We start from the raw sequence: 12,687 nt of genomic DNA, 5'->3' as shown, positions 1-12,687 counted from the left end.
AATTAGGAGTGTTTTGGCAATTACTTTGTCATCTGTGTCAAAACTCACGATTCTGGGCTTAGGAAAGCTGTTAACCCTCCATCCTGTCCCTTGAATGACAGTCTTCGGCCAAGGTGATAAAATGGTACAGAATCTACTAGTTGATGCACAATTTTTGTACAGACATACCTCACAGCTATTCCAGTTTCACTTTCAAACCACTGCAATAAAGTGAATCACAAAAGCAAGTCACACAAATTATTTGCTTTCCCAGTGCATATAAGCAATCTTTATTCTATACTGCAGGTTATTAAGTGTTCAAGTGTCTAAAAAATTATATACCTTAATTAAAAACTATTTTATTGCTAAAAAATGTGAACAACCATCTGAACCTTCAGTGAGTAACAATCTTTTTGCTGGTGGAGGGTCTTGCCTCGATGTTTATGGCTACTGACTAATCAGGGTGGAGGTTGAGGAAGGTTGCAGTTACTATAGAAATTTCTTAAAATTAAATAACAATGAAATTTGCTTCATCAATTGATTCTTCCTTTCATTAAAGACTTCTCTGCAGCATGCAATGATGTGTGATAGCATTTTCCCTGCAGTCGAACTTCTTTCAAACTTGGAGTCAATCCTCTCAACCCCTGCCACTGCTTCATCAAATAGGTTGATATGATATTCTTAAAGCCTTTGTCGTCCTCTTAATAAATTTCACAGCAGCTTCACCAAGAGTAGTTTCCACCTCAGGAAACCATTTTCTATGTTCATGCACTAGGAACAACTCCCATTTCTTAACATTTTTATCATGAGATTGCAACAATGAAGCCACATCTTTAGGCTCCACTTTGAATTACAGTTCTCTTGGTATTTTCATCACATCTGTAGTTGCTTCCTCCGATGGTCTTGAACTCTTCAAAATTATTCATGTGAGTTGGAATCGACTTTTTCCAAACTCCTGTCACTGTTAATATTTTGACTTCTTTTCCTGAATCAGAAATAATTTTCAAGGCATCTAGAATGGTGAATTCTCTCCAGGTTTTCAGTTGACTTTTCCTGAATCTATCAGAGAAATAACATCTATGGTAGCTGTAGGATTATAGAATGCATCTCTTAAATTAAAAGTCTTGAAAGTTGAAATAACTCCTTGACCCACGTACTACAGAATGGATGTGTATTAGCAGGTATAAGAACATTAATGTCATTGACATATATCTTCAGTGCTCTTGTGTGACCAGGAGCATTGTCAAGGAGCAATAATATTTTGAAAGGGTTCTCTTTTTCAGAGCAGTAGGTTTCAACAATGGACTTAATATATTCAGGAAGCTAATGCTGTAAACAGATGTACTGTCATTTAGACTTTGCTGATTCATTAATAGAGCATAGACAAAGTGGATTTTGGCATAATTCTTAAGGAGCCTAGGATTTTCAGAATAGCAAATGAACCTTGGCTTTAATTTAAAGTTTGTTGTTGCTTTAGTCCCTAACAAAACAGTCAGTTCTTTGTAGCTTTGAAGTCATTGAATTCTCCTCTCTACCCATGCCACCTTCTTTCAATAGAGGCTGTTTCAAATACACTAAAAATATGCTGTTTAAAGTAGCCACTCTCATCAATTAGCTTCTCTAGATTTATTCATTTATTTTTTTATTTTTATTTTTAGAGAGATTTTTGCTGTAGGATGTGTGTGCTCACTGGAGAAACAGAGACAGACAGAAAGACAGAAAGCAAGAAATCAATGCCCAGGGAGGATGGCCACACCACAATCCCTTTTCCTCCATTCTCCTATTGGAATTTTGAGCTCACACACACACACACGTGCCCAATGTGAGTTTTAAGCTGCTGGGTCCAGGACTCCAACTACATGGGAGTCCAGTGACATAACCATTATGCCATCTGTTGATTCCAGAGCTTACCCTAGACTTTTGGATAACTTTCTACAGCTTCTCCTCATCAGCTCCCGGTACTTCACTCTGCACTTTAAGGTCATGAACATGACTTCTTTCCATAAACCTCATGAACCAATCTCTGCTAGCATCAAATTTGTCTTCTCCAGCTTCCTCACGTCTCTCAGTCTTCATAAAATTGAAGATGACTGAGGCCTTGCTCTGGATGAGCTTTGGTTTAAGTGAGGTTGTGACAGGTTTGATCTTCAGTGCAGACCACTGAAAGTTTCTCCATATTAGCAATAAAGCTTATCATTTCTGTATTCAACGGAGTATCACTTTTAATTTCTATCAAGAACTTTTCCTTTGCACTCACAGTGTAGCTAACTGTCTGGTACAAGAGACCAGCTATTGGCCCACTTTTGCTTTCAACATGTCTGATTCACTAAGGATAATCATTCGTAGCTTTTAATTTTTAAGTGAGGGATATGAGACTCTTCCTTTTATTTGAAAACATAGAGGCCATTGTAGGGTTATTAACTGGCTTAATTTCAATATTATGTCTCAGATAATAGGGAAGACCATAGAGAGGGAGAGAGATAGGAGAGTAGTCAGAACATATCATTTGCCAATTAAGTTTGTCATCATATATTGGTGTCTTGTGGAGTCCCAAAATGATTATAATAGTAACATCAAAGGGCACTGATCAAAGATCATCATAAAAGACATAAAAATAATGAAAAAGTTTGAAATGTAAGAATTTCCAAAATGTGACACAGAGACACCAAATGAGCACATGCTGTTGGGAAAAAATGCACCTATTCGCTTGTTCAAAGTGCGGCTGCCACAGACCTTCAATCTGTGAAATCTGCAGTATCTTCAAAATGTAGTAAAGCAAAGTGCCATAAAATGAGATATGCCCACGCCAGCAGGTGGCATGATGATTAAGGCGCTGAACTCCTACATAGCTGATCTCAGTTAGAGTTCTGGATCTGGAGCCTTGCTTTCTCTCTCTCTCTCTCTCTCTCTCTCTCTCTGGTCAGTGCCTGTATTAAATTAAAAAATAATAGCAATGATAAATAAAATTAAAGAAAAAATTAGATGTGCCTGTATCTTCTTCTGTGATTTATTAGTTAATGTGGCCCAGACAGGTCAATGGTAAAAGATATATAAAAGGAAGATGTACAACTTTGAGAAAAAAAAGTTCAGAGTGAGTTCACCATTATGTCTCATATTGTAGTCCCATTCTTGGCATTCAGTTGCCTCCAAACTACCAAAATCAGTAACGGCTAAATGGAATATTTACATTTACCATATTGAGGAAGTACTACAGCTGGAAGATGCAGGGTGTGTGTGCACACACAGGGCACACAAATTTAATAATGCTGCCTCTTGATAAATGTGGTGCATTCCTAAAGGAAATCATTTATCTGGCTCATTTCTAGATTATCTTTGTTAATTTTTAAGAAATATCCCTTGGGAAATATCAGGGCTTGTTTAAATTTTTTTTCATGTACTCTAACTTGGAACCATTCCAAATGCTCTGTTATACTCACCTGTAATCTACACCTGCTCTGTAAACCATCAGGACTGCTTGCTTGAGAAATAAACCAAGTGAATTCTTCATGAGGAAACATAAAATTACAAGAAAAATATTAAATTCATTACATTATTAATAGAACTTTAAAATATTATTTTATTTATGGAAGAAAAAATACCTTTAAGAATTATTTTAGCAAAATGAATATATTTCTTTTTTTAAAAATGATTTTATGGGGCCAGCAGGTGACATGCTGTTTAAGGAGTTGGACTCCCACATGGCCAACCATGGTTTGAGTCCCAGACCTGGTGGTTTGAAAATCATGATGAGAGGAATCGGCAGGTGTTATGGTGGTTGAAAGCGCTGGATTCCCATATGGCCGACTATGGTTCATGTCCCGGACCTGGCATCCACGGGGGATGGGGGAGGATTTCTCATTTTCTCTCTCTCTCTCTCTCTCTCTCTCTCTCTTGCATGCGTGCATGCACGCGCATGCAAACAACTCATGGTAAAAAAAAACCTTAAACAAACAAACAAACAAAAATCATGAAACCGTACTTCCTAAAGTAGGAATTCAGAAGAAATTATTCTCATCAAAAAATTACTGCTCAGGGTCCAGCAGATTGCATAGCAGTTACATCACTGAACTCCCACATGGTCAATCATGGTTGGAGTCTCCAAACAGGTGGTTCCAAACTCATACTGGGCACATGTGTGTACAAACCCAAGGTCCCCGGAGGAGAACGGAGGAGGAGCGATTGCAGCATGGCCATCCCTCCCAGGGGGTGAGTTCTTGCTTTATGTTTCTCTCTCTCTGGCAAGTACACATGTCCTACAGCAAAAATCTCTCCCCCCCAAAAAAAGTTACTGTACATTTTATTACTTAGGATTTTTATATTATTTAATAGATAATCTATCACATTTTAAATATTATTCAAATATGAAAGGAAAAGTAAAATATAACCTGTATCTATATAAATTTCCAAAAGAGAAAAATTATCTAGCCTGTGTGACTGGCAGACAAATCAGTAGTGGCCTGGTCTGGGACATGACTGTGGAAGATAATTGACAGGATCGAAGAGAACTCGTAGACGTTGAAAATTCTCTTTATCTGCCATATCTTGTCTGTGATTTCATGAGTGCATACAATTTTCAAAGTTCACTGAATTCATTTTACAAGATGCATTTTATTAAATATAAATTATGCTTCCATAGAAATGATTTTTAAAGAAATCAAAGGTATATACATTTAAAATGTACACTTGCTGTTTAAGATTCACTCTTTGTACACAATACATATGTTATCTGCCAACTTAGATTTTTTCATTGAAAAATAGATGCAATGTTTATACCAAAATATTTCTGATTTAATTTTGAGAATCATACATAAAAGCGTTCATATGTGTCCAAATCCTTCATATTTATTGTTTTCATTTCTTTTCTTTTTCTATGTTCCATTACTGACCTCTACTGAGCATTAAGTAGATTGTACAAGAAAAACTTTAAATGTCTATTTTGATAGGTTTTCTTTCTCCTAGTTACTATTTCTCCACAAAGATAAACTTTTATTAAAATGATTACATCGAAGGCTGGCCTAGAAAATAAGTATTATTTTATAATATGAATATAATAATTATAATATTTTATTATTTAATAGAAAATAAGACCTGCCAAAGATGTGGAGAAATTGGAACCTTCGTACTTCATTGATGAGAATGTAACATGGTGCAGCCTTTGTGCAAAAGAGGTTGGTGGTTCTTTAACAACTTAATTACAGAGTCTCTACATGACCTGGCAGTTCTACACCTAGTATACACTCAAAAGGATTTTTAAAAGGTGCTCAAACAAAAATTTGTACAAGAATGTTCATACACCACAACTTTCAATAATGATATTCTTCAATGGATGATAGACCAACAAAATGCATTGTATATATACTATGGAATATGCTCCAATCAGAAAAAAGAATGAAGTGGTCAGCCCTTCACAAGCTACCATCTGTGGATTCAACCAACCACAACTTGAAAATATTCAGAGGAAAAAAATTCTGGAAACTTTTAAGAAGCAAAGTTTGAATTTGCTACATGTGGATACTACATAAAATCCATGCAAATGAAAGTGTATGGACATTTACTGGGTACTGTAAGTAAATACTGGATATTATTTAAAGTCTATGGGAGGCTGTCCACAGGTTATATATAAATACTCTGCCATTTCATATAAAAAAAGAGTGCATTCATTAGTGTGGGTGTCTGCAGGGATTCAGGAGTCAATTCCCTACAGAGACCAAGAGACAACTGTACTGGTACAGACTATTATGAATGGACATTGAAAACATCATGCTAAGTGAATGAAATCATATTAAAAGTCTAATTGCATGAGACCAACAGTTAGCGTGATGGCTGTGTCTCTGGACTCCCATGAAGTTGACTGCGGTTTGAGTACCGGACCCGGTGGATTATACTCACACCAGGCGCATGTGTGTGCATGCCCAAGATCCCGAGAGGAGAATGGAGGAGAAGGGATTGTAGCATGGCCATACCCATGGGGGGTCGGGGGGAGTGATTTCTCACTTTCTGTCTCTCTCTCTCTGTCTTTCCGGTGAGTGCACATGCCCTATAGCAAAAACCTCTTCAAAAAAAAAGTCTAATTGTATAATTCCATTTCTTTGAAATATCTAGAATAAACAAATCCAGTAAGACAGAAAACAGATTAGTGTTACCAGGGATCTTAGAGAAATGGGGGATAGAGAGTGACAGATTAATGAGTCCATTTGAGGTCATAAAAAAATCCTATAACTTGGCCCAGCCACGGTACCGTGGTTAAGGAAACTGGATCCCTCACGGCCAACCATGTGGTTTGAGTCCCAGGTGCTCGAGAAACACGCCTAGAGCACATACGTGTGTGCCCAAAATCCAGAATGGGGGGAAAGACAAAGGAGAGGGGATTACAATGTGACCATTTCTCATGGGGAATGCTTGCTTACTCTTTTTCCCATGCACCCTCTGACAAACCTAAAAAAAAAAAAAAGAAAAGAAACCTTGAACAAGGCAGTAATGTTGATCACACTATATTGTGAAGGCACTTAAAGCTACTGAACTATATCATTTTAAATAGTTAAAAAGGTAAGTTGAGGACCAGGCCCTGTAGAGCAGTGTTTAGGCACAGTGCATCAGGGGCCAGATACCACATGGATCACTGAGGTTCAAATCCTGGCCCTGGTGGTTTAGAAGACACTCTAGTGCATGTGCTCAAAATTCTGATGGGATGAAGAAATGGAGGAAAAAGTATTGCAGTGGGACCACCACACATTAGAGGATGTTTTTATCTCTTTCTCTCTCTTTGCATGTGCCCTATAGAAATTAAAGGAAAAAAATGGCAAACTTTGTATTATGTACATTTTAGTCATTTTTTAAATGAAGCAGAAATGTTTCAAAGTTTCTTTTTACAAATATTTACTCTTGTATTCCCCTTGGTCTTTACTTAAAGCTTTTAAAACCCTAAGTCAATCTTTTCTCCACCTAAGCAGAATTTACTCAAGGCCCAGTAGGTGAGATATTCCATTGTAAAATGGGCTGTTTTCAGCTCCTAGACTTGTACATGAGGAGGACTTCAAAGTCTGATTCCTATAGTGACACCCGGGTTATTTTCTACTGTAAATCATTGTGTTTAAATGACCTTCTGCTAAAACCTCAAATCACCAACAATGTAAATAGCTGAGTGATGGGTAATTTTCCAAGGATTGCGAGAGACTGTGTAACTGGAGATCATTTGTTCTCTGCTGGCCTTGGGGGTGAATTGCCAATGCAGGAACTGCACGTGGGAAGTTTGCCACTGCATGTCCTTGGGGAGGTGAATGCAAAGCTGCTCCTTGAAAATTTAACTTTTAATCTGCAAGCAAAGTTTATGGCTCATAAAATTACAATTATACATTTATAAGTAGATTAAGCTGTGTAAGATGTGCAGCTGGAAAACCATGCCAGAGCTTAAGTTTATGGCACTTTTTTGTGCTTGCTTGAAACCAATTGGCCCAATAGGCCAGTATAGTTTAGCACCTTGAAGCTCAGCTTCACCCTGGCCCCAAATAATGTGCCCTCATATTGCCCATTATGACCGCAAACAGGCAGACTGAGTTAATGCCAAGTATAAGAAATACACAAGGGGTCTTTAAAATTTTTATAAAAAACTTATGCATGGATTTCAAAAATCACATGCACCAAAATAAACACATTTTAATTCCATTTTTTCACAAACATTTTGAAGTCCTCTCGTATTACCTTCATTAAATTCTATCACTACTCAAACATTTACAGTACTAGAGAGAGCAGGTGTCTGTATAAGAGGAGACACACAGGATCCTCATGAGTTACATAATAGACTGACAAGCTGCTGCCAGAAAGCACATGATCAGAGTCACATCACAGATGAGGAGCTCTGCCAGGCAAGTAGCCGAGAGGCTATGGAGTGTACCATGGAGTATACCTATGGAGGGGCCATGGAGTGTACCTGCAAGGACTCCCAGGAAGTGGGTGTCTGAAAGCATCGAAGGAAGAGAAGGTGTCCCCTTGATTCTCTTCTGCAGGGATGACTCAGGTTTTCTCACCTCATTGTGGTGGAGACCTTACGCTGGATGCACCTCCACCACTCTGACAGAGACTGACAGCTAAGTGGGAAGACTGAAGGGTAGCAGTGTGTGTGCACGTATATGTGATTGTGCCCACATTCATGTGCATGCAAGCATGCACCGGTAAGGCATCAACACACACCTGTAGCACTATTAGATGTTCACTCTCTACTCCTCTTAACCCCACCTTCTAAAACTTGTCTAATTTAAATCTAAACACAATTTGTCACAGAAAAAAAAAAAAAAAACAAGTTAGCCCCTTCTGCTAGAGATAGCCCAGAAAAACATTTTACTATTTCTTGGTTATCTGAATAAAAATCAAGCATCCAGCTTTCTGGCCTGCCTCGGCCCGTGAGGTAAAGAGACGTGGAACCCTAGGTAGAAGTGTGCAGTGGATTGAGAAAGAGCAGACAGACTGACTGACAAGTAGAGAACGCGGGAATCGGGCAGACCAGGTATGTCTGATGAAGAATGCCACGGCCCTGCGTCATTCCCAGGTTTATTCTTTTGTACAGCAACGGGGGAGGGAGAAGCTGCAGGTAAAGCCAGGTATTTCCTAGTGTCACGGCTGTGGAGCATCTTGTGTCCTGTGGTTCTTGCATCTCATGGTTCTAAACAAGTTTCCCCTGGCCTTCTCTGGCTGACATTCAGTTTCTTTTCATTTATACTGCCCTGCAGTGCAACAGTAGATCATGTCTCCGTGAGGGTTTTGCTTGCCCTGCAGCATCAGCACAAAGACCATATCTACCTTAAAGGTCACTCGTGCTGGAAAGAGGAAAGGAAAGGAGGAATGGGAGAGTGATGGCTGCTGCGGTCGCTGTTTGCAGTGGTCTAGGGAGGACAAAGTTGACACACTTGGCAACAACTGCTGTCTGCGCTAAAGGTCCCGGGGCTCACGAGGTGCTGTGGAGAAGAGGTTGTTCACAATATAGACAGGAAACCGGCAATGAAGACCTGTCTGTTCCAGTGGAAAATCCTTAGAAGGAACCTGTTAAAAAATGTATCTTATGTGAGAAACGTGTAGATTATAAGGATGTACAGCTTCCGTCCCAGTTTATTTCTCCACTTACTGGATGCATTTATGGAAGGCACATAACAGGTCTTTGTGGGAAGAAACAGAAAGAAGTCTCAGAAGCAATTAAGAGAGCTCAAATAATGGGGGTTATGCCAGTTACATACAAGGATCCTAAACTTTGTAACATTAAATATTGAAAAAAAATCGCAAAAGGTTTTTACCAATAAATTTATTTTACAATGTGGTTCTATGATGCTATTACTACTTCAGAAGAAACTTTGGGTAGAAAAGTGGTTCAGAAATGACACTTCCCTTCCAAATGTTCACTAAATATAAAGGTTATTTAAAATGTGTCATATTTTTGGAACTGGTAGGTGGTGTGGGAGTTAAAGTGTTAGATTTCCACATGACTGATTATGGTTCAAGTCCCGGATCTGGCAGTTTAGTTTGCTTACTCACTTTCCCTCTTTCTTGAGCTCTCTCTCTAGTCAAATTAAAATAAGTAAATAAATGAAATTAAATAAACAATTCTAAAAAAAAATTATTGCATGTCTCCGTGAGGGTTTTGCTTGCCCTGCAGCATCAGCACAAAGACCATATCTACCTTAAAGGTCACTCGTGCTGGAAAGAGGAAAGGAAAGGAGGAATGGGAGAGTGATGGCTGCTGCGGTCGCTGTTTGCAGTGGTCTAGGGAGGACAAAGTTGACACACTTGGCAACAACTGCTGTCTGCGCTAAAGGTCCCGGGGCTCACGAGGTGCTGTGGAGAAGAGGTTGTTCACAACATAGACAGGAAACCGGCAATGAAGACCTGTCTGTTCCAGTGGAAAATCCTTAGAAGGAACCTGTTAAAAAATGTATCTTATGTGAGAAACGTGTAGATTATAAGGATGTACAGCTTCCGTCCCAGTTTATTTCTCCACTTACTGGATGCATTTATGGAAGGCACATAACAGGTCTTTGTGGGAAGAAACAGAAAGAAGTCTCAGAAGCAATTAAGAGAGCTCAAATAATGGGGGTTATGCCAATTACATACAAGGATCCTGCCTATTGCAAAGACCCTAAACTTTGTAACATTAAATATTGAAAAAAAATTGCAAAAGGTTATTACCAATAAATTTATTTTACAATGTGGTTGTATGATGCTATTACTACTTCAGAAGAAACTTTGGGTAGAAAAGATAAATAAAGATTCCTCAAATTAAGTTTTAAATCCCTACAAAACTGTATAAGTATCATTCTTTATTAGACCCATAAAAACTAATATCTATACTTGAGATTTTCTTTTCTCAGCACCATTCCCGGTAATCACAAGATGGCTGCTACGCCGCATCAGCTGATAATCATCTCTGCTTACCGGAACCGCTTTCCCGAAACTGCATTCCATGGAGACCCACCTACAATTGCGGAACTGCACTAGACCCACCCTTAATCCAGCCCTAAATAGAATCTATGCTCTAATGTTAAAACTCTATGAGCTGATAATTGAAACACGTAGTCCCTCTTCCATTTACTTGCATGTAACACGTTTTCAATAAAAACGCACGATGATTCCTAGCAGTTGTCACCCCTCAGAGAGCGATCTTTGAGGGGTGTCCGGCAAAGGACGTGCATGAAAAGGCACTGAGGCCTTTGTCTTCTGTTCACCTTCGCTGCCTCTGTCGAGATAACCCACCCACGCCGAGGCTGGACCCCGGCACCCTACATCTCCTCCTTTTTCTAATTTGAATCCATGGAGCTGGGTAGCTGCTGTGTGGAGTTTTCGCTGGATGATTTTTCGGATTGTGTAGTCAATATACTAATCACAGCAACAAAGTAATAAAGAAGCTGTAATTGACACTCTTTTGCCATTTACTAATTGTTCTGCTCTCTCGGTCAGACAATCTGTCGGGGATTGGACTACCTGTGTCGAATATTTTCTGTGTCTTATTTTCTTCTTTGCTTTCTTGGGTACTTTGTCCAGATTCAGGTCCTACATCCCCTCCCACATCTGTTTCATTGGTTTATTCTCTGCTTATTCCATCGTCCATTGGTGTCACAAGGTGAACTGGAACCCACACTGGTTTCTGTGATGATTCTGGACAAGTAGAAGCACACCCTCGACCTGGCGCTAATACTGGGCTGGGTCCATTCCACTCTCCTGAACTGAGATCTTTCCATTTTTCATATTGAGCTTTAGCTTTTTCTATCCCTTGGTAATGAATTTCCACAACTGTTAAGCCCTCTGATGTGGTATTCAAAAAAATGAAAGAATATAAAGCAAGAGAGAATTTAGAATGAGGAGTTGCAGGGATTACCCTGGCTCGTCCTTTTGCTTTTTCTCCTTGAGTTTTTAAATGTTGGTTGGCCCTTTCTACTATTGCTTGACTTTGAGGTTTGTAAGGTATGCCCGTAGTAAGAAGAACATGGAAAGTTACAAAGCTGTCGAGAAGCTTTACTAGTGTAAGCTGAGCCATTGTCAGTCTCTGTATCTCTCGGTTTTCCCATTACTGCTATCGCCGCAAGGAAATGTGTGATTACATGTTTGACCACTTCTCCTATTAAAGGAGAAGTGAAAATGAAACTCAAATAAGCATCGATAGATAAGGACCTTTGTCACCCGAAGGGGGCACAATGAGTTACATCCATTTGCCAAGTGTGATTAGGGGCTAAACCTCTAGGGTTAACTCCCACAGGAAGAGAGGGAAGAAAAGGAGAATCCAGGCAATTTTTGGCAATGTTTTGTGCTTGTTGTCTAGAAAGTTGTTTCTGTAGGGTAGCAGCATTTTGGTGGAAAGGGTTATGTGAGTGTTTAGCCTGATCTTCAGGAGTTTCTGAGATAATGCTAAAAGATGAGCATTGGATTAATGGTTTCCAAAAGTAAGGGCTCCAGGGACGTTAGAATGAGCTCTTACATGACCAACAAAGAGTGGGAATTTTTGTTTTCATAACAGATTTTGGATTTGCAGAAAAGCATGAAAAAGGCTTTCCTGTGATATATTACCAAGAATAGCAGTTTCCATTTTTTTTAATAACTGAGACTACATAAAATCTGTCTGACTAGATATTTACAGCCTGATACGGGAACTCTGTTAAGACAGTTTTCGCAGAGCAAAGTTCTGCATGCTGGGCAGAGCAAGATGAGTTATATATAACTATTGTTTTGTGACCAATATCCTGCACGCCCACTACTAGACCTGTCAGTAAATACCACTATAGCATTTGAAATAGGCTTAGGTGAAACTACTTTGAGAAAAAAAAAAAAAAGAAGTTGTACAGACAAACTGTACTATAGGATCTGAAGGGTAACGACAATCAACCTATCCAGGAAAGTTAGCAAAAGCTATTTGCCAGCCAATATCTAATCGGCATTGTGTGTGCTGCTGTTCTTTGGAGAAAAGAACCACTATAGATTGAGGCTTATGTCTTAATAGTTAGATGCTGTGTGCTCATCCTTTTATTATAAATGCAGCTACTACTCTAGGAAATGACTAGAAGATTGTAAGGAAATGATTGAAGATGTAACTTTTCAAGGACCCTCCCCCCCCGCCCCGAGGTTACCAAATAGCCCCAGTGGGTGTATGTGAGGTTGGGAAAATTAGGATGGTTATAGGCAAGTCTGTGTCTTCTTGTGACAAACAAGCGTTTTGAATGACTAGTTCTATAATTC

At 39.1% G+C, this 12,687-nt stretch overlaps 2 protein-coding genes and 1 pseudogene across 4 annotated transcripts; 2 read left to right on the top strand and 1 right to left on the bottom strand.

Annotated features, from left to right (window-relative positions):
- Positions 1–333: 333 nt before the first annotated feature.
- On the bottom strand, positions 334–2,386 carry LOC106734114 (tigger transposable element-derived protein 1-like; annotated as a pseudogene).
- Positions 2,387–8,825: 6,439 nt separating this feature from the next.
- Positions 8,826–9,236, top strand: LOC102483269 (28S ribosomal protein S18c, mitochondrial-like). Of its 2 annotated transcripts, none has more exons than XM_014585042.1 (2): positions 8,826–8,984; positions 9,066–9,236. In XM_014585042.1, the coding sequence occupies exons 1-2, from the start codon at positions 8,826–8,828 to the stop codon at positions 9,234–9,236; spliced, it is 330 nt and encodes a 109-aa protein (XP_014440528.1). The 2 variants fall into 2 exon arrangements, with proteins under 2 accessions (XP_014440528.1, XP_014440529.1); XM_014585043.1 differs by having other exon boundaries at positions 9,124–9,180.
- A 460-nt stretch (positions 9,237–9,696) lies between these two features.
- Positions 9,697–10,125, top strand: LOC102482850 (28S ribosomal protein S18c, mitochondrial-like). Of its 2 annotated transcripts, none has more exons than XM_014585044.1 (2): positions 9,697–9,855; positions 9,937–10,125. In XM_014585044.1, the coding sequence occupies exons 1-2, from the start codon at positions 9,697–9,699 to the stop codon at positions 10,123–10,125; spliced, it is 348 nt and encodes a 115-aa protein (XP_014440530.1). The 2 variants fall into 2 exon arrangements, with proteins under 2 accessions (XP_014440530.1, XP_014440531.1); XM_014585045.1 differs by having other exon boundaries at positions 9,995–10,051.
- Positions 10,126–12,687: the final 2,562 nt, after the last annotated feature.

Source organism: Tupaia chinensis, unplaced genomic scaffold (assembly GCF_000334495.1).
Source record: "Tupaia chinensis unplaced genomic scaffold, TupChi_1.0 Scaffold148698_1, whole genome shotgun sequence".
Taxonomy (NCBI): Eukaryota; Metazoa; Chordata; class Mammalia; order Scandentia; family Tupaiidae; genus Tupaia; species Tupaia belangeri.
The sequence above is the reverse complement of the archived record's forward strand: the minus strand, read 5'-3'. Positions and strand labels throughout refer to the sequence as shown.

Excerpts from the sequence above, each read along its gene's own strand:
- LOC102482850 (XM_014585044.1), top strand. The coding sequence starts at position 9,697 with ATGGCTGCTGCGGTCGCTGTTTGCAGTGGTCTAGGGAGGACAAAGTTG. Across the intron at positions 9,856-9,936 it reads CCGGCAATGAAGACCTGTCT|CTTCCGTCCCAGTTTATTTC; the intron begins GTTCCAGTGGAA and ends AAGGATGTACAG.
- LOC102483269 (XM_014585042.1), top strand. The coding sequence starts at position 8,826 with ATGGCTGCTGCGGTCGCTGTTTGCAGTGGTCTAGGGAGGACAAAGTTG. Across the intron at positions 8,985-9,065 it reads CCGGCAATGAAGACCTGTCT|CTTCCGTCCCAGTTTATTTC; the intron begins GTTCCAGTGGAA and ends AAGGATGTACAG.